Below are 27,322 nucleotides of genomic sequence, written 5' to 3' on the forward strand. Positions count from 1 at the left end.
AAGGCCCATCTATATGCTCCCACAAGAGACTCACTTCAAACCCGAAGACATAGAAAGACTAAAAGTGAAGGGATGGAAAAAGATATTTCACGCAACTAAGAGGGAGAAAAATGTAGTAGTTGCAGTACTTGCATCAGACAAAAGAAACTTCAAAAGAAAGTAACAAGAGACAAAGAAGGACATTACATAATGATAAAAGGGTCAGTCCAACAATAGGATATAACCATTATAGATATATATGCACCCAACACAGGAGCACCGACATATGTGAAACAAATACACAGGATTAAAGGGGGAAACAGAATGCAAGGCATTCACATTTTAAGGGACTTCAACACACCACTCACTCCAAAGGACATATCAAACAGACAGAAAATAAGGAGACAAAGGCACTGAAAAACACATTAGAACAGATGGACCTCTACAGAATTCTACACCCATAAGCAGCAGAATACACATTCTTCTCAAGTGCACATTGAACATTTCAAGAATAGATCATATACTAGGCCACAAAAAGAGCCTCAGATTGAAATTGTAGCAACCAGCTTCTCAGACCACAAAGGAATGAGACTAGAAATAAATTATGTTAAGAAAACAAAAAGGCTCACAGACACAAGAGACTTAAACCACACGCTCCTAAATAACCAATGGATCAATGACCAAATAAAAACAGAGAACAAGCAATACATGGAGACAAATGACAACAATAACTCAACACCACAACATCTGTGGGATGCAGCAAAGGCCATGCAAAGAGGGAAGCATATTGCAATACAGACCTACCTCAGGAAAGAACAATTCCATATGAACAGTCTAAACTCACAATTAACAAAAAAAGAAAAAGAACAAATAAGGCCCAAACAAATGAGGCCCAAAGTCAGTAGAAGGAGAGACATAATAAAGATTAGAGCAAAAATAAATAAAATTGAGAAGAATAAAACAATAGAAAGAATCAATGAAAGCAGGAGCTGGTTCTTCAAGAAAATAAACAAAATAGATAAACACCTAGCCAGACTTATCAAGAAAAAAAAAGAGCCTACACACATAAATAAGAAAGGAAAAATCACTAGATACCACAGAAATACAAAGAATTATTAGAGAATACTATGAAAAATTATATGTTAACAAATTGGATAACCTAGAAGAAACAGACAATTTTCTAGAAAAATACAATCTTCCAAGACTGACCCAGGAAGAAACAGAAAATCTGAACAGATCAACTACCAGCAACGAAATTGAACTGGTAATCAATAAACTACCTAAGAACAAAATCAGAACCTTCACCACTGAATTTTGTCAAACATTTAGTGAAGACCTAATACCCACCCTCCTTTAAGTCTTCAAAAAAGTAGGAGGGAATACTTCCAAATTCATTCTATGAGGTCAGCATCACTTTAATACCAAACCAAAAACACCACAAAAAAATAAAATTACAAACCAATACCCCAGGTGAACACAGATGCAAAAATACTCAACAAAATATTAGCAAATTGAATTAAAAAATTCGGTATCTAAGACCACAGGTGCCTGATCAAAAAGATCATCCCTCATGATCAAGTGGGATTTATTCCAGGGATGCAAGGATGGTACAATACTGGAAAATCCATGAACATCATACACCACATCAACAAAAAGGACAAAACCCACATGATCATCTTCACAGATGCTGGGAAAGCATTCAACAAAATTCAACATCCATTCGTAATAAAAATACTCAACAAAATGGGTATAGAGGACAGTACCTCAACATAATAAAGGCCACATATAACAAACCCACAGCCAACATCACATTTAACAGTGAGAAGCTGAAAGCTTTTCCTTTAAAATCAGGAAAAAGACAAGATGCCCACTTTCCCCACTTTTATTCAACATAGTTCTGGAGGTCCTAGCCACGTCATCTGACAGCACAAAGAAATAAAAGGCATCCAGATTGGTAAGGAAGAAGTTAAACTGGCATGGCATGGTTTGCAGATGACATGATATTGTACATAAAAACCCTAAAGAATCCAACCCAAATCTACTAGAACTAATAACTGAATTCAGCAAAGTTGCAGGATACAAAAGCAATACATAGAAATCTGTGGCATTCCTATATACTAACAATGAATTAGCAGAAAGAGAATTCAGGAAAACAATTTCATTCACAATTGCATCAGAAAGAATAAAATACCTAGGAATAAACCTAACCAAGGAAGTGAAAGACCTATACTCTGAAAACCAGAAGACACTCATGAGAGAAATTAAAGAAAATACCAATAAATGGAAACACATCCTGTGCTCACAGATAGGAAGAATTAATATTGTCAAAATGGCCATCCTGCCTAGAGCAATCTACAGATTCGATCCTATCTCTATCAAAATACCAACGGCAGTCTTAAATGAACTAGAGCAAATAGTACTAAAATTCATATGGAATCACAAAAGACCCCGAACAGCCAAAGCAATCCTGAGAAGGAAGAATAAAGCCAGGGGGATTATGCTCTCCAACGTCAAGCTCTACTACAAAGCTACAGTAATCAAGATAATCTGGTACTGGCACAAGAACAGATCCACACATCAATGGCACAGACTAGAGAGTCCAGATATAAACCCAAGTGTATATGGCCAATTAACATTCAATAAAGGAGCCATGAATATACAATGGGGAAATGACAGCCTCTTCAACATCTGCTGTTGGCAAAATTGGACACCTGCATGTAAGAGAATGAAACTGGCATATTGTCTAACTCCACACACAAAACAAAAGTCAACTGAAAATGGATCAAAGACCTGAATGTAAGTCATGAAAATATAAAACTGTTAGAAGAAAACATAGGGAAAACACTCTTGAATATAAACATGAGTAACTTTTTCCTGAACGCATCTCCTTGGGCAAGGGAAACAAAAGTAAAAATGAACAAATGGGACTACATCAAGCTAAAAAGCTTCTGTACAGCAAAGGACACCATCAGCAAAACAAACAGGCATCCTACAGTATGGGAGAATATATTTGTAAATGATATATCTGACAAGGGGTTAATATCCAAATACATAAAGAACTTACAGGCCTCAACACCCAAAAAGCAAAGCAAATAACCCTATTAATAAATGGGTGGAGGAAATGAACAGACACTTCTCCAAAGAAGAAATTCAGATGCCCAACAGGCAACGAAAATATGCTCCACATCACTAATTATCAGGGAAATGCAAATGAGAACCACAATGAGATATCACTTCACACCAATTAGGATGGCCAACACAGAAAAGACTAGGAAAAACAAATGCTGGCCAGGATATGGAGAAAGGGGAACCCTCCTACACTGCTGGTGGGAATGTAAATTAGTTCAACCAGTATGGAAAGCAATAAGGAGGTTCCTCAAAAAACTAAAAATAGAAATACCATTTGACCCAGGAATTCTGCTCCTAGGAACTTACCCAAAGAAAACCAGATCCCTGATTCAGATAAACATATGCACCCCTTTGTTTATTGCAGCACTATTTGCAATAGCCAAGATATGGAAGCAACCTAAGTGTTCATCAGTAGATGAATGGATAAAGAAGAGGTGGTACATATACATAATGGAATATTACTCAGCCATAAGAAGAAAACAAATCCCACCATGTGCAACAGCATGGACAGAGCTAGAGGGTATTATGCAAGTATCAAATAATTTCCCTCATTTGTGGAGTATAACAATGAAGCAAAACTGAAGGAACAAAACAGCAGCAGACTCACAGATCCAAAAAGGTACTAGCCATTACCAAAGGGGAGGGTGAGGGAGGGTGGGCGGGGAGGGAGGATTAGTACACATGGTGTGGGGGCGGTCACAGGGAAGACAGCGTAGCACAGAGAAGACAAGTAGTGACTCTGCGGCATCTCTACTACACTGATGGACAGTGATTGCAATGGGGTGTGGGGGGAACTTGATAATATGAGTGAATGTAGTAACCACAATGTTTTTTCATGTGAAACCTTCGTAAGAGTGTATATCAGTGATACCTTAACAAAGAAAAAGTGGAAAAAAACACACACACAGATTATCATATAAGTACTGAGCATAAATCTAAGAAGTCATACATACCTCCCAACAGAGAGTAGCTTCAAGAGAAGGGTTATTGTGGAAATCAAAATAAATACATTTATCTAAGACCACAGGTGCCTGTCTAATTCGATCTTATTTGATGCTCTTGATGAAATAAGGAAGAAGGTTTTTCCTATGTTAGTATATAGGGAGGCGATAAAAGTAGCATACTAATGAAATCGGTCAACACATTCATAAAGAACAAAAATGAACTAAATTTTAATTTTGCCTCATAGTCAGAAATCAAAAAGATAAGAAATACAAAGAAAGAGACAAACACATGCAAAAAGTGAATAAAAAGATCACGATGGCTACAAAAACAAACAGGAGAAAACATACAAAGATGTCAGCAAAACAATTTCCTTAGAAAGACAAAAACTTATATAAGGAAAATGGAATAGAAGTGGACCACAACCAGTTACACAAAATTACCTCTACTTCAGGTAAGAAAGTATTCACTCTTTATTTGTTTTAAGCAAGGTATAATGAAGAATGCTGGTTCATGACATGCTAATGCTATTTCATTCTCACTTTACATTAGCACAGCTGCCCTCAGAGCTTGCCTACCTGTGAGGGAGACACAGGGGCCAGGGTCACCTGGGGACTGTGGGAACCTGGGGACCTCAGGGGTGTTAGTGGTGAGGGTGTCAGAGTAGGGGACTAGAAATGAACCCCTGGGCCAAGTTTTGAGGAATGAGTTAAGAGTAAGGTCGTAGATATGGGAGGAGGCTGTCTCGGAGGGTGGTGCAGCCCGTGCCAAAGCCTGGAGGCACGGGGAGGTGGGCACTACAGGAACCCCATGAACTCATCCCGAATCTCCGAGGTGGAGGCTGACATGCATAAGGAGAGAGCCTGCAGTCACAGCTAGGTGTTAGGCTGGAGGACTACATAAGAAGGTACAGCTGTAATTGAGGCAAGAATTTAGTATAACCTAATCCAAGGCTGAGGCAGGGGCAGCAGAAAAGAGGGACAGGTTCAGGGACTTTTAGGAGGTGGTGGAGATGGAACTGAGTGACAAATGTGGGAGGAAAGAGTAAACAGACCAGGATGACTAAGGTTTTCTGCCTAGGAACATGAGGGGAAGGCTGTAGGAGAAGACATGTCCATGTACAACCCTCGGTTGCAAGTCCCTGGGGGCATCCCATAGCCAGTCGTTACATTGTATCACACATGCTCTTACCCCAAAACCGCAATGGCTCCCCAATGAATATAAAAGGATCCCAGCTGGCATGACAAGATCCACCAGGAGATGCTGACCTTTCAGCAGGAAGGAAGACAAGCCGGTAACAGCCATGTCCCCAGCTTGGTCTAGAGGCTCAATGGTCAGGTCATCTACCTCCTTCCTAGCATGCAGAGAACCCATCAGTTCCCAACAACCCAGTGACCATAAGCCTTAGTGGTAACACCAGTTCTTTTCTCTGCTAACACGCCTGCTCCAGTCTGTGCCCTGGCCCTGCCCACCATCCAGCTCCAGGTGCCCACAAGCTCCCTCTGATGTGAGGTCCTCCCACCTATCTCAGATCACCATGGTCTCACCCTGGTCTCTTAAAGGAGTCACCTGAGGCCACGAGCCCTGACTGCCAGTCTTGCTTCCTAGTAACTCCATGTTCCCCCACTTATCTGCCCCATCCCAGTGGGCAGCTGGTACTGTGCTTTTCTCCCACTGTTTTCTAGCTGTGTAACTGGTCCCAGTAAATTAGTTAACTTCTTCAGCTATAAAATAGGAATGAGATGTACTTCACAGGACTGTCATGAAAATTAAATGAGGTGATGAACACAGAGTGGTCAACCACAGCAGGAACTAGATACATGCTAGTCCCCTTTCCTTCCTCAAGAGGTCTGCAGGTGCTTTGAGGATATTATTTCTTCTATACATACTAGAGAATTCTAAGTGGCGTAGTAGGCAGCTATAGACATTTTCTACAATTCCTGAAATAGGTGCTGAAACTCTTCCCCAGTTGTAGAGATCAAAGACACACTAAATAGCAATACCTAATGAATTACTGGATCTGGGTAATGACCATCAATAGCCACCAATATCACAAAAAAGGGACAACCAGACATCACATACTCCTGAGAATACATGTTATTATTTGTGTAGTATTCTTACTGACTGAAACTATGTCTAACTGCTAGCTAACATACAGGGACAGAAGAGTAGGTTAATAAGCACTACCATGGGGTAACAATCAGCACAATTCTCAATGTGGTAACAAAGACATAGTTCCCGCAGCTAATAAACAGCAAGGGAAAAAAGAGGAAAGGAGGAACCTAAAGATAAACCTACAAAGAAATGCAGTGGGTGGACCTTTCTTTGGATCCTGATTTAAACAAATCAACTGTTTAAAGACGCATTTATGAAACAATAAGGAACACCAAAACACTGTGGAATTTGATGACATTAAGGTAGAATTTTTAACATTTTAAGATGCAATAATGTTATTGTGGTTACACTTAAAAATAGAACCCTTATGCTTTAAAGATACAAACTGAAATATTTATAGTTGAAAAGACAGGAAATCAGGAAATTCACTTCAAAATAATTCAACAGTGGTGAATGGAAGTGCAGTGGGTATAGATTTGAAACAAGAGTCGCCATGAGTTGGTAATTGTTGAAACTGGGTGATGGGAACATGAGAGGTCATTGCATCATTCTTTCTACTCCATATTTGAAATTTTTATAATAAAAATAAAAGTTCAGAGGATAAAAAGATACACAAACTATTCTACTCTGACCAAACCTCCAATCTTTCCAGTTTTACTGCACTCTCTTTCCCATAATCTGTTCTTCCAACACAGGGAGACATCTGGTCCCAGCTACTGCCTTTTCCTTCCCCACTTTTTCCCGTGTCCCAAACCTCCACAACTCTTAGCCACCACTCAACACTCTTGCTCACTAGTCCTTCTGCTCCACAATCCTTGCCAAACCTCAACTAAGTACCAATCCTACCAACTGCACCTGGGCTCCAGGCTGCTGCTGGAGAAACCCTCGCCAGATCAGGGGAGTCCCTCTCCGCTGGCAGCCCTCTGCATGGCAAGGTATCCCCAGTCAGCACAGCACAATCCTCTCCAAGCCCTGTTCACTGTTCACAAGGAAAACAGGGCAGTCTCCAACAGACATGCCTCCTTCCAGCAGATTCACAAGACCCCTAATTATAACCAGCCCCCCTTAATATGGCAACTCTCTGCAGGGAAGTCCCAACTCCCCCTAATACTCCTGTCTTCACAACACTTGCTTACCACACTATGCTAGGCCTTACCCAGGCACTGCCAAGTGACAGTAAGTGACAATCAGATGGATATCCTGCCAGTGTGGCACTTCCATTCTAGGGGAAGATCTGGCTTCTGCCTCCAACACACCACTGAAATTATTTCTTTAAAGTTCAGAGGTGGCTTCCTTGTGCCAAAACCAGAGCCACGGAATCCGAGCCTGACATCTTCTCCCAACTGGACATGGTTTGCTGCTTCCATTTCTTGAATCCCTCCTTTTGTCCTGCCTCTCAAGATGCTTTTCCCCCCTCCTTCTCTGCCTGCTGCTTAAATTTGGGATTTTATAGCTCCCTCCCCCTGCCTTGTTCCCCTCTCACACTCAATCCTGATTTACAGTGGGGGAAGAGGGGTAAAGGGAGTGTGCCCAAGGCAAGAGTACCCACAGCTCAACAATACAGAGTGAGCTCGTGCAAGCCTCTCAACCCTATGACTCAGGAGTCTTTGTTATCCCCACCTTAGAACTGAGAACTGAGGCCCAGAGACTGCGCATCTTGCTCCAGTTCTGCAGCTAGGAAGAGTTGAATCAAATGGTCAAAGTCAACACGCCTTAAACTGATTGATCTCATCACTTTTCACCAAACTCACCTCTGTGAAACTGCACCTTTTACCTCAGGTAATGTTACCACCAACTAAGTACCAGTCATCTAAGTTAGAATGTTGGCATCATCCCAACTCCTCAACCTCCCCTACACCTACATCTGTGATTCTGTGAGTGAAACTAGAAGGTTTACAACAGCACTATTATGCCTAACATCCCTGGAATAAGAATATTAGCAAATCATGGATATGAACTGTCAACCACTGGTTCCAAGTCTTACTTGGTGAATGGCAGTCTGTGGGGTATGATGTGAAGGCTGATCTAGGTTTGCCATTTACTTAATCTCTGGTCATTTAGCCTCTCTAAGCTGAAGTTTCCTTCTCTGTAAAGCTGAAAAATGCAACTTGGTCAAAGGTCTGTAATAGCTGTTCCTAGTCAATTGTTGGTCATTAGTATTTATTAGGGATGGTTTATACAACAGAACTGTACTGCTGAGTCTGGGGGAAAAAACAAAGCTTAATCTTATGCTTCTTTTGTTCTTTGGGCTAATGATTAAATGTGGTTTTGTCTTTCAAATACCATTTAATTTTAAGAGACCCTCAAAGCCCTGCCAACAGTACCAAATAAACAGACCTTTAGTATTTTTTGGCAGTCTTTTTCTTGATACTTGTGGACACTTGCCCGATCTCTTTTTCTTGCTATATTTAATTGCAAAAACCAGCTTATTGACTAATGTCACTTTTGTGTTTCAAATGAAATCATACTTTTCATTTGTATTAGCCAAGGTGTTATCACAGATATTAATTATTAAAGCATATATAGCACCAATAATTACAAATCACTTAATATATATTTTGCTAAATTCTGTCTGTGGGCCTAGAAGCTGAGAATGTATGAGAAGAGCTGTACCAACTTGTAGACTAGGAGAGGCAGAATTCAAATTAGTGTCATTTCGTTAGCAGGAACTTATATAAGAGGGAAGACTGAAATGCTACAGAATTTTTAAATCAGAGGCGACAGAGAGGATCCTAGGAACATGAAAGAGGCTGAGAAGAACTCAGTCAGAAAGGTAAAACAATTTGACTGTCCCAATGTGATTTCCCTAAGGAATACCCAAATATACATACTCAAGCATTCTACCTCAAAGCTGTAAAAAGTGACTAACTTACAAAAAAAAAAAAAAAAGGTGGGGGTGGACGAAAAGCCCAGTTTTATAAGTTTTTTTTTTATTTTATTAAAAAAATTTTTTTAAAGAAGTGTTATGCTGCAGAAATACACTATCCATTACAGTAATGACAGGATCTCAAATGTCTAAGAAAATCTCTATAGACCAGAAGCTTGGTTCTACAATCGGGGAGAAAATGAAATCTTCTGATACTTACCCAAGAACTTTATATCCTACACAGTCTTCTTTGGAGGGAATATCTAAAATAATGGGTTTTGTTTCTTTTACTCTCCAAATGAGCCAAGTGAGATTGGGAATATTACAATTTTAACAGTATTTTGGAATCTTTTTTGTTAAGGTAATAGATTCACCAATAAGCTTCCTCTGCACCCACAACAAAGTTTAGCATTTTCAAAATTTTAACACAACACTGACAGTCCCTTAACATTACTTCCTGCAAAATGGACATAAAAAAATAACCATATTACTTATCTGTTACTTTAAAGCCCTCTACCATTTCTACATCTTAAATGCATTTATCCTCCAATCTCTGCAAACTGTCAATAATCCCTGTAGTACCCACCCTAAAGAGCACATTCTTCAAGGCAGAGCACACACTATACTTTTAACATGCAAAACCATTAAGCCCACCAGATTCATTCATTCCAGAAATATTTACTGAGCACCTCTCATGTGGCCTGCACTGTTCTAGGCACTGGGGAAAATGGGAAAATTTCCTGCCCTCATTAAGCTAACATTTATTTAAGGATATGTCAGAAAATAAAAATAAAATAAATCTCAGAACATGCAGGAGCTTATAGATAGGGCAGAGTAAAGGAAATGAATGAGGGCAAGAGGGTGCTCTTCAAAGAAGCCCGTCTGAGGAGACGCCTTTTGAGCAAAGACATGAAGGAAGAACTAGATACAAAGATGTGTGGAGAGTTCCAAACAGCAGGAAGAGTGCATGTAAAGGGCCTGAAGTAGGTGCAAACAGTCGACAGACGAGCTGGACTGCAATTTCTCCCACTTAGGAGCAAAATCTGTTTTGTTAGTATCTGTATTTCCCCGACCTCTATCAAAAGATATGTTCAAAAGGAGTTGTTAAATACAGGCTGTTGACTACCTGCCTAACGATGGAACAAAATCACTGCCTATGGATCCCCTTTTCACTGTGAGCCTACAGTCTGATTTTTGACAGAACCCTCCATTGTTAAAGCATCCCAAGGCAGATGGGGCACGCCAGTTTCACAGATGATTAGAGACTTGAAACAAAAGCCCTCAGGAATCCAATACTTTCGGAATTAAAAAAAGAAAGAAACATCTTACTACGCTGATGGACAGTGACTAATGGGGTATGTGGGGGGGGACTTAGTGAAGGGGGGAGTCTAGTAAACATAATGTTCCTCATGTAATTGTAGATTAATGATACCAAAATTACAAAAAAAAAGTGGTCTGATAATGAACGGGACCAAGTATTTGAAAAACTAAAGTCCGTCCCAACCCTACTTCTTGCAGGCGCGAATACCCAGGCAACGAGGTTGTACTTCCAAACCTCTCAGGGCAAGGCCGGCGGCGAGGACTCCGTGCGGATGAGTTTCAACGTGCACAGCAGTAGCTCCGCCTTCCGTTCGTTAAACACTGGGCAGAAGGCTGGGGAGAGCACCCCTGGTCTCCAGCGGGCTGGCTCCTACTCGGGGAAACGTACACAGAACCGGCAGTCACCTGAGTGCCTGCCGGGCAGGTAGTAAGGGATGAAGAAAGCAGGGACGGGGGAAGACGGGAGGAAAGCGCGTGGGCTGTACCCTGTGGGCGACCGGCCGGCGAGGTACCGGAGCTGTGAAAGGCTTCGGGAGAAAGGCCGGTTTTCTCTTCCGGGAGGAAGAGTTTAAGGAGTATCTGGGGCAAAGAAAGCGAGCAGCGGGAACGGGATCCTCAGGCTGACAGAGCCGCGGGGAAGGCGAGCGCGGCGCTCCCTGACGACGGCCCGGGGAGCAGGAGCGGGGGGCGGAGCTGGCACCACGGGAGCGCAGAACCCGCCGGGCTCCGGCCGCGCTCCCGCGGGCACAATCCGTAACGGAGGCGCCGGGGGCTCCGACCACCGCCCGGACGCCTTCCGGCTCCGCACTGTCCCTCGGGCGGGACCTGGGAGCCGGGCAGAGGGCTGGCCGTGGAGCCTGGGCGGCTGCGGGAGGCCGCGCACTTACCAGGGGCCTGGGAGCGCGGGCGCGGCTCGGGCCCGGCGGCGAGAGAGAGGGTGTGCAGCTCCCGGCGCGGGAGCGCGGCGGCAGCGGCGAGGGCCACTCGGAAAAGCCAGCTACGAGGTGAGCCGCGCATAGGTAGTGTAGTTGGCTCTGCCTGGCCGGGGCGCTCTCGCGGACTGTCGGACCGCCGGGCTCGCACACGTGCCGCGCAGCAACGCGCGGCTGCCGGGAGGCCCCTCCCTTGGGGCGGAGCCCGGACCGCCAGGGCCCCGCCCACTTCCCGCGGCTCAGTGCCGGGGTGGGGGTGTCCTCTTCCGGAGGCCTAGAGCTTGGCCCTAGTGGCTTTGTGGGCTGCGCGGGGCGGGAGGCTCCCAGTCTCTTAGGCTGTTGCACCTGGGCTTTGGAGAGGACAGAAAGTAATTTGATCATGCACCAAAGAGTCCTTTAAACGGTCTTTAGGACTTTTAAAGCAGCGGTTGCCTTACGAATGTGTAAGGATTTCTTCCACGTGGAGTAGTATGTCCCTTTTTCGTTGCCCTCCACCACGCAGTTAATAATGAAGAAAATCACTTTAGGACTATATTGTTATCTATAATTTCTAATGCACCGGATCCAAGAGCACCATTTTCCCACTTTTTTGATTTACCCCTCCTGCTTGAGAGCTCCCAGTAGGATCAAGGGCAAATTTGTGCTATGTAAAGAAAAATAAAATTCATCACTCTTCTGTGCTCTTCGAGCACACACATTTCCCTACCAAATCCCGGCTGTAGTAGTTTTTGCAGGTTTAATACTTTGTCAAATTTCGTCCCGCGTGAAAAACCAGTACTGTGTTATTTCAAGTCCTTGTATTTCTGCTAGACTTAGTTTTTTTTTAATTGCAGTAAAATACACACAAAATTTACGATTTTATTTTTAAGTGTACAGTTTTGTGGCATGAAGTACATTCACATTGTTGTGCAACCATCACCAGCATCCACCTCTAGAACTCCCTTGCAAAACTGAAACTTTATATCCTTTAAACAACTTCCCACTCTACCCTTTTCCTAGCCCCTGGCAATCACCATTCTACTTTTTGTCTCTATAAATTTTACAATTCTAAGTAACTCACATATATGCTCCTTCGTGACTGGCTTATTTCATTTAGCATAAGGTCCTTGAGATTTATCCATGTTGTAGCATTTGTTACATTTTCCTTCCTTTCGAAGGCTGAATAATACACCATTCTATGTGTACACCACATTTTGTTTACTCAGTATCACTGGATTGCTTTCATCCTTTGGCTATTGTGAATAATGCTATGAACATGGGGGTTACAGGATATCTTTGAGACCTTGCTTTCAATTTGGGGGGTGGTTATACCCAGAAGCATAATTACTGTATTATATGGTTATTCTATTTGTAATTTTTTGAGCAACCCACATACTGCTTTCCATAGCAGCTGTAGACTTGTTTTTAAAACCTGGGATTGCATGTGGGGATCTGGTTAACTGAGTATAGATAGTTTGCTTAAATGGGTGGGGGTTCTGTACTGCCTTCTTCTCAGATTATTCACCTCAATTAAATATAGTACCTTGGATAGTTTTCTGTCCTTCTGCATTACAATCACATGTCCTTGGGCTACAGTTAATTTGTAGTTTAATGCCTCAATGACAGCAATAGCAAATATTTTTGCCATAGCCACATGGTAAAAATTCAGTCCTGAACTTTCAATTTTTGTGTACTTTAAAAAGTATCTTCTTTGAGATTGTGACCCCTGAGATTGTTTCATCATAAACATACATGAAAGAGAGAATGTTCACATTTCTTTGGCCATTAGTTGGGTCCATGGTTAAAATAACCCTTTTTGCATTTCAGCCAAAACTGCATTAGACAAGCAAGGTCGAAATGAAACATACATTTTTAAGCTGTTTTCCAAAATGGCAGCTCTTTACTGGCTTTTATAGTTACAATAATACAAAGTGTTCAGAGCTTCTCCTCCATTACAATTCCTTCTGATAACCATTTAGTGGTTTAATGTCTCCTTGACTTTAAAATTACATCCTAACATATATATTATGTATAATATATGGGATTCTGCTTTTAACTCCACACCAGCATTACGGATTGCTAAATGCCTAGCGCACACAATTTATCTCGTTTCATCCTTACTGTCTAGTATTCTGTCCATCTTACATGCGTCTCTCTACTCACCATCTGCTGGTTAACTGTTTTCTGTGCTCCCTCAGCCATTGCAGACATTTCTATTGTTGAGCCAGCTGCACACAATCCTAAATGATTTATTTTCATGTCTATTTCATGTACCAGAAACTGAATTCTTCAGAAGTAAAACTTTGGCCTTACAGCAACCTTTTCTATCCTTTAATGTTATCTTTCATTGTTATGGGAGTTATACATGTCTGTGATTTAAGGTAAAAAAATTCTGTAGAAACCTTGTACATTTGGCAATGAAAGGGCAGAGCCTGTGTACCTACCCCTCCCCTTAGTTGTTTCCCCTCTTTCAACTGGTTATTTTGACGTTTACTTCATGTCTACATATAAAATGTTTGTATTGCTATTTCTTGATTTTTTTCACCTTCAGGCATTCCCTATTGACTTCACTTAATAGAAAAGAAGGATTTAGCTCTTCTTCCTTTCCTCCACCAATCCCTCCCTCTGCCACTTCCCATCCCTTTATCTGGCCAATATCATTATAGTGTCCTTTTTTAAACAGATTTGTATTTATTTCATTATGACTAGGTGAACATTACTCATATCTTGGCAAAGGAGTATGGTATTACTACTTCTCTTCTCCTGCTCAGCTTTTTGTTTTTTTCTGAGGTTAATAATTATCTTATTATGTTTTACTAAACCAAACCCAAGCTTCTTAATGATTGCTTAAATCTCTCCTTCCTGAGATTTAAACAGATTATTGTTCTTTCACTTTCATCTTTCTGAAGGAATCTCTTCTGGAACCTTCTGACCTGCACCAATCCATGTTTAGTGCACAGATGTTGTCAGGGCATCTCACTTCATTTTTCTCGTTTGTTGTATCCTCTGTTTCCTATATCCTATGTCTCTTTCCTTTGGTTAGTACCTCATTTTAGTGTAGTACAACCTCCAGTAGCTTCCTGAGGATGAAGTAAATGAAAGGAAAACTTTTCAATTCTAGAATCTTCTTTACCCAACTTGATTGGAATCAAGTATAGAATTCTAGTTTGAAATAAATTTCGCTTTGAAATTTGACAGAATTGCTCCCATGTCTTCTATTTTTCTTTGTGACTGCTGAGAAATTGAAAGGCTGATTCTTTTTTTTTTTTAATTGTACAAGCAAATTTATAGCAGCTTTGTTCACAATAGTCCAAACTAGAAATAACCCAATTATCCATCCATGGCAGTCTGGTCACACACAAGAATAACACTCATCAATAACACCAAAATAATACACTCAACAACATGGATGCATCTCAAAAACATTATGTTGCATGAAAAAGCCAAATGCCCCAAAAAAGTATATTCATTTATGTGAATTTTAAAGACAATCAACACTAATCCATTGAGATAGAAATCAAAATGATTTTAACCTACATACATATATGTTTTTGTTGGACCATTTTAAAGTAAGTTATAGATATCATGATCATTGAACCCAAATACTTAGTATGCAAATGACTTTATCTCTTTGAGTATAATTTATGGACTACCAATATTCCTTAATTCAGTCCTTCAATCCATGAGACTGGGGTTACCAAACTTTTCTATAAAGTGCCAGAGAATAAATATACTAGGTTTTGTAGGCCATATGGACTCTGTTGCAACTGCTCAACTCTGCCATTGTAACAGAAAAGCAGCCATAGATAATACATAAATGAATATGCATGACTGTATTCTCCTAATTATTTACAAAAACAGGCTGTGGACCAGGCTTGTCAGCAGGCCACAGTTTACTGACCCCTACACATAAATCACAGTTCTTTTTCATGCTCAGATTATCACAACTCATGTGAATGGGAATTCCTTCAAGCTGGCTATGTGTCTTTGAAAAGACTGTAATAGCTTTTTAATGAATAACTGCTTTCTGTCCAAGATTTCCCATGCTCACCGTGTAATTCCTTTGCACTATTCCTGGAAGTATTTTTTTCTTTCTTTTTTTTCCTATTTAAGTATCATTGGTATACAATCTTATGCTGGTTTCAAATATACACCACAGTGATTCAAGAGTTACCCATATTATTAAATCCTCATCCCCTCTAGTGTGATCACTATCAACGTAGAAAGATGTTACAGAATCATTGACTACATTCTCCATGCTGTACTATCGTCCCTGTGACCAAACATATTGTGATTGCAAATTATTATTGTGCCCTTTTATCTCCCTCCTTCCCTCCCTGCCCCAACCACTCCCTGTTGATAACCACGAGTCACTTCTTAGTGTCTAAGAGTCTACTTCTGTTTTGTTCCTTTTGTTTTGCTTTGTTCTTATTATTCCACAAATAAGTGAAATCATACAGTATTTGTATTTCACTGCCTGGCTTATTTCACTGAGCATAATACCCTCTAGCTCCATCCATGTTGCTGCAAATGGCAGGATTTCTTTTCTTTTTATGGCTGAATAATATTCCATTGTGTAAATGTACCACATCATCTTTATCCATTCATCTACTGATGGACACTTAGGTTGCTTCCATGTCTTGGCTATTACAAATAGTGTGGTGATAAACATAAGGGTGCATATGCATATATCTTTTCAAATCAGGGATTTTGTTTTCTTCCAGTAAATTCCTAGGACTGGAATTCCTGGGTCAAATGGCATTTCTATTTTTAGTTTTTTGAGGAGCCTCCATATTGCTTTCCACAAAGGTTGAACTAATTTACATTCCCACCAACAGGGCAGGAGGGTTCCTGAAAGGCTAATTATTGATCCTTTGTAAGTGATCTGTTTTTCTCTCTGGAAGCCTAAGGTTCTCCTTGGCCCCAATGTTCTGCAATTTCACAGTAATGAACCTGGGCATGAGTCAGCTTTTATCCATTGTGCTTGGGAGCTCAATGGGCCCTTTCAATCTGAAAACCCCTGACTTTACATTTGGGGAAATTTTCTTGAATTATTTCTTGGTGATCACTCCTTCCCTAGACCCTGTTGGTTTTTCTTTTGCTAATCTTATTTTTCAGATTTTGGAACCCCTGGAGTTATCCTCTAATTTATTATATTTTCCTATATTTCATTTATCTATCCTTTTGCTTTTTTTTCCCCCTAGGGTATTTCCCAACATTCATCTTACACTCTTATTAAACTTTTCATTTCTGCTGTCGTTATTTCTTATCTCTGAATCCTCCTTTTAATACAGTATCCTTGTTATTGTTTTATGGTTGCAATGGTATCTCCTATCTCAGGATATTGATTACATATATGTACTTACTTTTAAAAATTGTTTTCTTCTCATTGAAGGTTTGTTTTCTCTAAGGTTTGCTCCTCCCCGTCCTCCAATTGTTGTAGTCGCTATGGTACCACCTCCCAGGTTTGTTTTTGAAGTTGTCAAATCCCTGAGCCTTCTGCCTCTTGCCAGGTAACTCCTATTCCTCCTCCCTGGCAAAGGATAGGTGATTTGGGATCTCTGCATTGGGTAAAGTGCATAGTACACGCTAAGTCCTTTCCCTCCATTCAGCTCCCAGAACGGTAGCAACCAGACCTGCGCCCTCCAGGCAGGAAATTGGAGGGTCATCTCTAGTTGAATCTGATCAGCCTTAAAAAGAAAGATCCAAAGATAATAACATTGGGAATTCTCCAACTACACAACGCAGCCAAATTACATTAAAGCTAGTCAACAAGCCCCCTTATTCTTTCAGAACCCCTGGAATATTATCTAAAATATAAATTGAAATGATTCATATTGTCTTTATGGTGTGGAGGGAGGGATAGGCTCCAGCTCAAGGAGTTTTCCCAGAGGCTGAGAAGGATCGCCCCCCTTCCTCGGAGTCTGCGGGTGGGAGCCCGCTTCCAGAGCCGCAGACCCTGCCCCCTGCCGGCAGGGGGAGCCACGGCTCACGGCCGGCGGCCGCGCAGGCAGGGCCTCGCTGGGAAGAGAGGAACAAACCAGAGAGACGGCGAACGGAAGTCGCGGTGACGGCTCCGCCTACAGGCTTAGAGGCAGAGCCGGTAACTGGTCGGTGGCCGCGGCCAGATTCTGTAGGCCACGCTGGCTGCTCCTGTGGCGGAGGACTTGAGCGGAGGCGGGATGCTGTCGGCGGGCGAGATCGGCGAGGTGCCGGCAACCCCGGTGAGGCGACCCTGGTGGCCCGGAGAAGGGACTGATGGCCTAGAGAGGTGGCACAGATCTTCCAGGGGAGATTGCCTCGGCGAGGTAGCCCTGGCAGCCCGGAGACGTGGTTCCCGTGGCTCCGGGGTAGATGGCTCTTGCAGTCCTGGTGAGGTGGCACAGACCTCCCGGGGAGGCAGTCCCAGGGTGGTGACTCGGGCGATCCAGCCACCAGATGACACAGATCTCTCTGGGAAGGTGGCCCTGGCGGCTGGGCAGACTAACTCCAGCGGTCTGGGAAAGTGGCCGTGGTGGCTGTAGAGAGGGGCCCTTTTTGGAACCTGCATCAGATAGTCCTGGCCCCTCAGGAAAGCCCCAAGGGAGGGAAGGGATCTGGACCCTCGCAGTCTTCCAGCGGGTGCCCTCTGGGAACCCTGTGTGAGTTCTATCTGCCACTTCAATCTTAACGTTTTTGTCACACCTGTTCTCCTAGTGCTGCTCTGAGAGTGATGACGAAAGGAAGAATATCGAGGAAAAAAGTAAGCAGATTCCAAACACTTTAGCGCTTATTTTCTACCCTTCCATTTCCAAAATTCATCCTTCTGGGGTCTGCATTGGAGAAGGGTCTTAGCCTGTTATCTTTTACATGCAGTATCTTTTTTTTCTGTACAGTATGCTGGCCTAGAATTAAATATCGATTATCATTAGACATATGTTTTTGTCTTTCTAAAATGGTAAAATATGGAATGTTTTGGAAACAAGCACTGCCTGACCCGCCTGACCCTCACCTCATGCAGGGATTGGTGTGCTATCACTGGAGTTCTGCCCGTCATACCAAATTCAGAGTAACTGGACCCTGCCTGTTGTTCAAAGGAGGCATCAACGTATTAAGCATCAGGAATTTGGAGAAACTGATGATCTAGGAGAGATTACCATTATCTTAATTGGGTTCAAAGCAGTCAAATGATAATTCTTTAGTTGTACTTTACCTTCAGTGAATTTGCAATTAAAAGTTTATCTGGGAAGAGTACAATGGATAATGGTCCCTGGGTCTTGGACTGGACAAGGAAGAAAGAAAAGGTCAATAGGTCCATTTCCTGCCCAGGACAGGAGCATATGTCAGAGGTGTGGCCACTTGTCATTTTTCTTTAATGAGTAAAGCATGGCATGCTTTTGGAAATAAGAGAATATTCAGGGGCTTCTGAATTGAAACTTATTGGGGAAGAAAGTGGAAAAACATGTATTCCTTCAAAGGGTTTTTGGTTCTTCTGACCATGGGGATGAGTAGTAAGAGAAAGTGTACCCATGTTATCAAATTGGCTTTAGGATATAGGCTTGCCTTTAACATTGCCTACTGATCCAGTCTGCCTCAGAAAAAAGGCTGTAAGTAGTCCACAGCACTTGACAATCATAGCCTCCACAACTCGCTCCTTTTCCTTGAGGAGCTTGGAAGTCCCCCATATCTTTCAGTTAAACCCTTCCCTTTCCACCTTTGCCCATACAGATACCTGGGAAGTTGATGACTGAGCTGTCATTTTAGCAAATGATAAATGCAGAGGTAGACTTTATCCTTGTCCCTCCTTAGGTGGCTCATTCAACTTCTTTGCAATTAGGAGTGCTCTTTACAAAAAACAGGGTAAAGGAGACACATAAAAGCCTCCCAAATCACCAATGTATCATTTTGAAGAATGTCATTTGACTAAGAATATACTATGTTGCATTTAAATGGTTATATCAAAAGAGCACAGCTTTTTTTTTAAGTAAAGATAGAATTTACTCCCTAAGCTACAGTAGCCTTAACATTCACAAAACATTCCCTCTGCACATAGCCCTGCTTCTGTGTGTCTGCAGATAATGCCACACAGCTCACTTGTTTTACTTAAGATAAATATAAAAAGAAGACAGGGTGACTCCTATACGTAATAGCAGATGGATTTCTGCACTAATGAAGTTTGGTACAGACCAGCCAATTCTGATTATATTTGTAGAAGAAAATAAGAAAAGAAAAACAAAGAGTTAGGAAGCAGGGATATTAGTCCCATTTGCAACATTTAAGTGTAAGCTGGGCAAATATTGTAATTTATAGTTGGGAAATTGAGGCATAGACTTAATGCTAATTTTTGTTTCTACCTAATAGTGGGCTGCTAGTTCTCAGCATATGAACAATTCTTATAATAGAACCAAGGAAAATTTGTTTTGGAGAGGGCAAGGGGGTGGGTGTGAGGAACATACCCAGCACTAAACATACATGGTATATGTTGTTAGTCTTCACATAAATAATTGAACAATGGCTAGTAGTTAACTTTTGCATTTAGGCATATCTTTATCTAGCTATTTATATTTTCATTTTATCAGAAGTGTCATTTGTTTTATAGTGAGGCTGATTATAACCTCTTGCCTTTCTTCCATTGTGGTTTTCTTAAAACTCCATTTTTGGCGAAGAGCCAAGTTCTCCAAGGGCAGCTCCAAGACAGAGGTGAAGGGTGAAGTCCAACCAGTATTGCTCCCCAGGAGGCTCTGTCTTGTTCCTGTAGCTTTATCTCTCATGCATACATTCTTTCTTTTCTTTTCTTTTCTTTTTAAGAAATTGCTATAGTCCTTGTAGCTAAACAAAAGGCTTGTTTAGAGAGAATCAAATCCTTCAGGCAAACCTGAAGTAGAGAAATAGACTGTATGTTCAGGTTTATTCTAATGTTTACTTTCCACTCTCTCTTTGTAGGGTCTTATAGCATTTATTTTCATTTGGAGATCAATGGCTGCTGCTCTTACATTTTTACATTATCTTTTGTTTATTTTTTTTTATCCTTGGGAAATACTCAAATCTAGGAAGATAAAGCCCTGTAGGTAGAATAACTCAAGTTGTGGACTGAGTAGAGTAGAGCATTTTTAATAGCAGGGAACTTAATGACTGCTAGTGAAATGGACTTACCATTATGCCACGTTTGATGCAGACTTCAGGTTTCCTAACCTTCCCCAGGAAGAAAGAAACCATAATTAACTAGAAGGGCATAGTTCATCCTTGGAAATAGGTCCTTCATAAAGGGGAACAGTTTATCTTACACAGTGGGGTGTAGAGGAAGGAGAGATCCCTCCTACCTCCTTTGCCAGGAAGCTGCTGTGGATCTTCAAGCTTCCCGTTCAGAAAGCCACCCCTGGCCAGATGGTCAGCAAAGGCACAGCTAGGGATACTCTGGAAAAAGAGGGGCAGTGCTTTTGGTCCACAGTGGAAAATAATTTAATTGCCTTTGAAGTGGACTAAGTATTTACTAGAAATCTATTTTCATTTTATAAGTGCTTAGTTTAAATAAAAATTGAAAATTTTTTATATATTCAAATCTTGCCTCATTCCACAGTTAGAGGTGACTTAAATTGCTTAATTATGTCTTAAACATTCTGGATAGTGCAAGAAGGTTTAGACCCTTGCAGAGTGAGAGAACTGACTTGTAAAATACAGGAAATGATCAATGTCAAGCACATAAGTAATGGGATGAGAGTAAAGCTACTCTGTCCTTTGTTCACTGGGCATTGTTTGCTGTTATCCTAAATGCTGCCTCTGCCACCACTTTCCTCAAGAAATGGCTCCATGGTTCCAAAGCACCTGTTTTTGCCACTTTTAGTAGGTGCAATGTGAATTGGCCCAAGTCTAGTTTATTTGCCATGGGAAGAATCTCACTGTAGACTGGATAATTTAGTGGTTGCACCAGCCATTTTGTGTTTCTCTCATTGTTCTTTTTTTTCTGTTTCTGACATGGACATCTTTGTACAATGGCATTTGAAGCTTTGAAACTTTTTTACTCTTATATAAGGAGGTGTTTTTACTCACTTGGTAACCCTGTCAGAGTTTTTCATATATTTGAAATTTTACAATACTATATATATATTTAAACATTTTAAGACCATAGTCTTCCTTTGGTGTTATTCTAGGCCATACCATTTGGTTCCTTAAAAATTTTGAAACTGTATTACTAATCTAATAAAACCTCTCAATAAAATCGGATTTGACCTTTTTTTCCCCAATAATAAGATAGATTAAGATAGAAGGTTTTCTGGAAAAGTTTAATATCTGTCTGTAACTGCATTGTCATGCCAACATCTATTAAAATCTGTGGTTATTAGAACAGACTAGGAATGTTTCCTTTACTATGAATTTCCTCGGCTCTTAGTACTTGATTGGTAGATTGCTTTATACCTATTCATTGGGTATTTGTGTGTATTTACATACATGTATATATATGTATATATACATACTATATACACACAAAGTGCCCAAATTAACGTATATATGTATATTCATATACATGTACACATGCTCTACAGGTATTTGTGTATCTATAGTATGTATATAGATACTATTTAACTTTTGAAGGTAGATATATTGCCTTGTATATCTTTTGTATTTCCTTTAACCCCATAGTACTTAGTAGTATTGAGTAATTGTTATTCTTTAATTTTAGGTGACATAAATATTGAAGCTCTTATTGGAAATGAACAAGTCAGAGAAGGTACCAATAATGGTGATCTCCCTTCCTATGTGTCTGCATTTATAGAAAAAGAAGTTGGAAATGACCTTAAATCTTTAAAAAAACTTGATAAACTCATAGAACAGATGACAGAAAGTAAAATGCAGTTAGAAGAACAGGCAAGTATTAAACTCATTGAAATAATATCAATAGTATGCTCATTTTAGTTAAATGTAATTTAGATATAACCATTATTAAATAGAGAATTTCGAATATATAGAGTGTGACAGTCTGATCATTTTAAACTGTCTAATAGGTTTTAAGAACCTACAGTGTGTTAGGTATTATACAAATTATATAAAAGACAAAGTTTCTATTGATAAGATTTGTTTTGAAAACATAGCTATAGCTAACATTTTAGATAGCATTTCACACAATGACTTTAAAATGCTCTACAAGTAACTAATTTCATGGTATACAAAAATAACACCACCATTCCAAATTTTTTATATATGCACTCATGGGGAGAGAACATGAAAATAAGCAACACAGTATGGTTATTTCTGGGTGGTTAGTTAACAGGTGATTTTTTTTTTCTTTGTATCTTCTGGTATTTTCACATTTTTTCTTTTTTACAATGAACATACTAAGATAGTTGTAAAAAAAAACAGTCAATGCAGAGAAGACAAGTAATGACTCTATAGCATCCTACTATGCTGATGGACAGTGACTGCAATGGGGCGGCGGGGGGTGGGAATTGGTAATATGGGTGAATGTTGTAACCACAGTGTTGGTCACGTGAAACCTTCATAAGATGGTATATCAATGATACCTTAATAAAAAAAAGAATAAAAAAGATAATACCACATTGTTTTCCAAAATGTTTGGAAGAGACAAGAAATGTCATTAATTCACATCTTCTCCAATACTTGGAACTGTCAAACTTCTCCTGTTTGTCAATGAAATCAGTGTAAAAAAAAAAACAGTGAATGTAGTCTTAAAAAAGTGGGTCCCTGTACTGGCAACGGTGTATTTGTCAGAAATAAAGGATTTTTATCGTGTAGCTGCTAAATTGGGTTAAATATACTTTTCTCTCCCTAGCACCATAGTCTCCCTGTCTTCCCACGATGTCCAACTGCTTGTTTCTAAGTGTAGCCCAGCCCTGTCCTCCTTGTCCTCTCCCAGAGGCCCATGGGCTCTCTTGGAGGAAAGGACACAGCTGAGTGAGGGACACCAGCCCACATGGGTGGTTCTCAGCCCTACCTGGCAGTCCTGTGGGATGGTCGGCTTCTCTGCTACTCCACTCAGCCATTCTTCCCAGTTCTCCCCAAGACACCTACCCGAACTAGCCATTCTGTCCTTTCCTTTTTCCAACCAGAAACAAATAGAGGCCATCAAGTGGGAATCCAGTGAACAGTGTACCCCATACTCCACAAACTCATTTGCATCCATTTCTACTCCTAATTCAGCAGAGGATCAATCTAAGGTAGTTGTCTTGCCCCAGGCCCTTCCTTCTACCTCTGAACTTACTTAACCCTTTTATATCTTTATCCTCTGCCCCTCAGTCCTGTCTCCCTAGCATAGGGACACATCCAGATCTCTTTCTGAAAACCTGAACAAACAACTTTCCCCTCATCTTTTAGTATTAGTTCCTTCTTTTACTGTTAGACATTTTCAAAAAGTCACCTTATTTTGTAACCATCTCTACTTCCTAATTTGCCATTTGCTCTTGGCCCCTCTGTAATCACGTGTGTTTTCCTGATGACCATGGAAGCTTTTGGTAAAATTCCTAATGGAACCTGAAATTCAGCATATCCAAAACTGCCCTAATCCATTTCTTAAAGTGCTTCACTGTCTTGAAAAATGGCAGTACCATCTGCCTGTCACTCAGACTGGAAACCTAGGAGCCTTTGTAGGCAGTCCCCTCATCCCCATCCTTCCTCTGCTTTCCTCACCCAGACCTCTTGAGTTCTGCTTCCATATCATCTCTAGAATCTGTCCTCTTGTTCCCACCCTGCCACCAACCCCTCAGTTTCGGACTGCATTCTCTCTTGCATTTGATGGATAGTTTGCCCATCTTCTGTTTTCTTCATCTTGCCACGTGACTTTTCTTTTTTACTCCTTACAGAAATTTCAATGTACGTAAATAAGCAAATATATAATATAGTCACACAGTTAAAGTCTTTTATGTATATGCAAGCATATATATACTTAAAATATGCATAACTTTAACAATTAATGTTATATATACTATTTGTGTTCCTATCAACATATATAGATCTGTCTTCTATTTTAATGATTTTATGGTATTCAGATATGGCTGTACATAATTTATTTGACCAGACCTTTATTGGTGGGCTTTTTTGCTGCTTTCCAGTTTTTATTATTACAAATTAATAGTTAGTGTAATTTTCATCATATTACCTTTTTCAATCATAAATCTAACTGACTTAATCCCTTATTAAAAACTCTTGATGGCTTCCCATTACCTATTGGAAAAAGCCCACATTCTTCTATGGTACAAGATGCTACTTGTGAAATAGTCTCTCCCTGCCTGTGCAGGCTCATCTCCTCTCTGCATTTCTCTGAGCTGTATTTTGTGCTCTACTCAGCTCTTTTGCCGTTTTCTAATCATGACTGAGCTGTTCCTTCTGCCTGGAATTCCTTTCCTTCCAAAGTTCCCACCCATCCTGCAAAGGTCTGTGTCTGAACCGTGCAAGCACAGTTGCCAGGCACCTCAAAACCTTGCTATTGGAAGTGTGGGAGTTTGTTAGAAATTCAGGATCTCAGTCCCTACTTCAGAGCTATTCAGTTTGAATTTGCATTATAATCAGATCTCCAGGTGATTCCTGTGCATATTTAAAGGTTTGGGAAACAGTAGGTAGTACATTATTAAACCTAGCATCTCTCTTCTATTGCATTAATCCCACTGTTGAAATTACTTGCTCACACCTCTCTTCCTTACCAATTGAGTTTAAGGGCAGCGGCTGTGTCTTACCTGGCTTTCTCTAGCACAGTACCTGGTACAGAGTGTCTAATTAGGTTGATTAAGTTGAAATTCCTCTGTAATATTCTTTATATTGTACTGATGCTTAATGGATTTTCCATGTGCGATAAGAAAAATTCATTTAACAAATACCACATCTAATGACATTACTTGGATATCACATTACCATGTCAGTGGTTCTCAGCCTGGGCTCAGGTCAGAATCACCAAGGGAACTTGTGCAAAAACAGATACCCTGACTTTTAGAACCGGAGCTTCATTTGTATTTTGAAGGAAAACAATTAATAGATAAAGCATACGAGTGTTCTCGCTGGATTCTCTGAAAGTGTTGAGCTTCATGAAGGCAGATCCACAGATGCTTACTGGGGTCAGTATGATCAGCCCCTCTGTACACATCTCCACATAGAGCATTTCATGTTTAGGCTTGGTTGGTACACGATGCAAAAGTCAAACCTTTCCTTTGAAACTTTTAATTTATAATTTTCAATTCTATTAGAACAAACATGTATTTTGAAAGTAATGAACTAGTAAACAAGATTATGAAAATCCATCTGATTGCTGCTGTTTTTTGGTATGGTCAGGTACTTACAGTTTCATCGGAAATCCCTAAAAGAATTCAGAGTGCCTTAAAAAATGCAGAAGAATCGAAGCAATTCCTTAATCAGTTTATGGAGCAAGAAACTCATCTCTTCAGTTGCATTAGCAGCCATTTGCTGACCGCACAGCCTTGGATGGAAGATCTTGGGGCCATGATTAACCAAATTGAAGAGATTGAACGGCATCTTGCTTACCTTAAATGGATTTCACAAATTGAAGAACTAAGGTAAAAAGGGCCTCTTTGTTCTCATAATTATTATTTTCCTTTGAGGCTCTGTCTTAGAGTTCATGCATGCCATTAAATAATTGAGTTAATTAAGGATTATAATAATGTAATTTTACCAGTTGTTATGAAAATAGCATTATGATAATGATTCTTTTCCTTTATTGCAAATGAACATAAACTTTTCAGGGAGCTTAATTTGCATGTCAAAGATAGTGATCTAAGTAGAAATTTTAAGTCTTATAGTAGTACTGTGAACACATGATGAAAAATGATTATTTATAATGTCAATAAGACAACCCCTCAGTGTGGTAATATTCTTCTTAATTTTACTTTTACTTTACTTTTTAGTCACTTAATGAAATGGATTGCTTTCTCTATAATTAGAATTTTTTTCAGTGAGAATCATCTAATAAGAGCTATCTTATGCATATACTTAGATGGTAGCAGTTCTGCTTCTTGTGGGCACGGAAAAAAGTTCTTTTTGAATTGAGTACATATCACTAGTAAGTTAATTGTGAATGTCTGATGTTGCCTTGCAAACAAGCTAAATGAACATTTCTGTGTAGATTGGCAGATTATTTGGTTTCATGAGATAGTTCCCCAGCCCCTCCAACCTATAGTGTTCCAGCCTTGCTTTGTTTTAACTACTCTTGTTTCAAAGCCATCAGCAACCATTAATGTGTCTGGAAGCCTTGATGGAGAAAAGTCATTCATGAGTCTTAATGCCCCATTTAAAATCATAGTTAATATATTTTATGTTATGTCTTCCAAAGAGTAAGGCAGTATCACTTTCTCCTGCATATGTTTCCTGAGGTTGTAAAGAATTTTACATATCAGAACAGTATGAAAATCTTTTTTTTTGCATGTCAGTTTTAACATTTATGGACAAAGTGATATGCCTACGATTAGCTTATTGTTACTAATGATTCCAAAAATTGACTTAAGCTTTTTAGGGCCTTTCCTTCTTTGTTTAGGTAAATTATATGCAGTGAAGGAATTTTAAACCTTGTGTTATTTTACTTCATTTTTCCTCACCCCTCTGAAAGAAAACACCAATAATGGGCAGTATTAATGGCTTTATGAGGTAAAATAAGTCGTTAAAAGCCTCACTTTGGTAGTAGCCAAAGTAATAGGCTAAGTTAATTAAAATGAGACTATGGTTATGGATAACCTTTTTCTGATGTTGGAATTGTTGAAAAGAGAAGTATGTCTGCGGAATCATTAGAAATAGGAATCGCTTTTTAATAATGTGTTCCTTCCCTTAGGTCTTTTGTGATACAACTCTATTTCCAGCTTTCTTCTGGGCTTCTGAGATTTTCCTTATCTCCTAATTTCCTTGTAATGACTTGCTTTTTTTTTTTATTCTGTAGCACTTTCTCTTTTCTGAAAAGAAGTTGCTTCTTCTTTATAGAACTAGTCTCTTCATGTTTACTCTGTTTCTTGAGTTACAGTACAGCATTATCTCTGCGAATGCACTCTGTAACCCTGGCTTTTCCTGTGCTCTCAGTGTCATTCACACTTCAGTTGTGTGGAGATCTAGTCCACTGTACCCTAGAAAGTAGTACCCC

General features: G+C 40.2%; 2 protein-coding genes across 9 annotated transcripts in view; one reads left to right on the plus strand and one right to left on the minus strand.

Annotated features, from left to right (window-relative positions):
* The window catches only part of PUS7 (pseudouridine synthase 7), a 123,829-nt gene extending 112,355 nt beyond the window's left edge, over positions 1-11,474 (minus strand). For 4 of the 5 annotated variants that reach the window (XR_012132373.1, XR_012132374.1, XM_073239002.1 and 1 more), the window contains exon 1: positions 11,239-11,474. Coding sequence is in view for 2 of the 5 variants with exons in the window: in XM_073239002.1 (XP_073095103.1) it covers positions 11,239-11,368 (130 nt within the window). In the remaining 3 variants the exon portion in view is untranslated. Of the gene's footprint in view, positions 1-10,586; positions 10,722-11,238 lie in introns of all 5 variants that reach the window. The other variant, XM_073239003.1, reaches the window with a different exon arrangement.
* A 1,726-nt stretch (positions 11,475-13,200) lies between these two features.
* The window catches only part of RINT1 (RAD50 interactor 1), a 29,186-nt gene continuing 15,064 nt past the window's right edge, over positions 13,201-27,322 (plus strand). Inside the window, exons 1-4 of one of the 4 annotated variants that reach the window (XM_073238999.1) lie at positions 13,201-17,486; positions 17,959-18,004; positions 21,920-22,104; positions 25,513-25,754. In XM_073238999.1, coding sequence (XP_073095100.1) covers positions 17,445-17,486; positions 17,959-18,004; positions 21,920-22,104; positions 25,513-25,754 — 515 coding nt within the window. In that variant the 5' untranslated portion in view covers positions 13,201-17,444. Of the gene's footprint in view, positions 17,487-17,958; positions 18,005-21,919; positions 22,105-23,324; positions 23,412-25,512; positions 25,755-27,322 lie in introns of those variants that run through there. The other 3 variants (XM_073238998.1, XM_073239001.1, XM_073239000.1) reach the window with 3 other exon arrangements.

This window comes from Manis javanica, chromosome 6, assembly GCF_040802235.1.
Source record: "Manis javanica isolate MJ-LG chromosome 6, MJ_LKY, whole genome shotgun sequence".
Taxonomy (NCBI): Eukaryota; Metazoa; Chordata; class Mammalia; order Pholidota; family Manidae; genus Manis; species Manis javanica.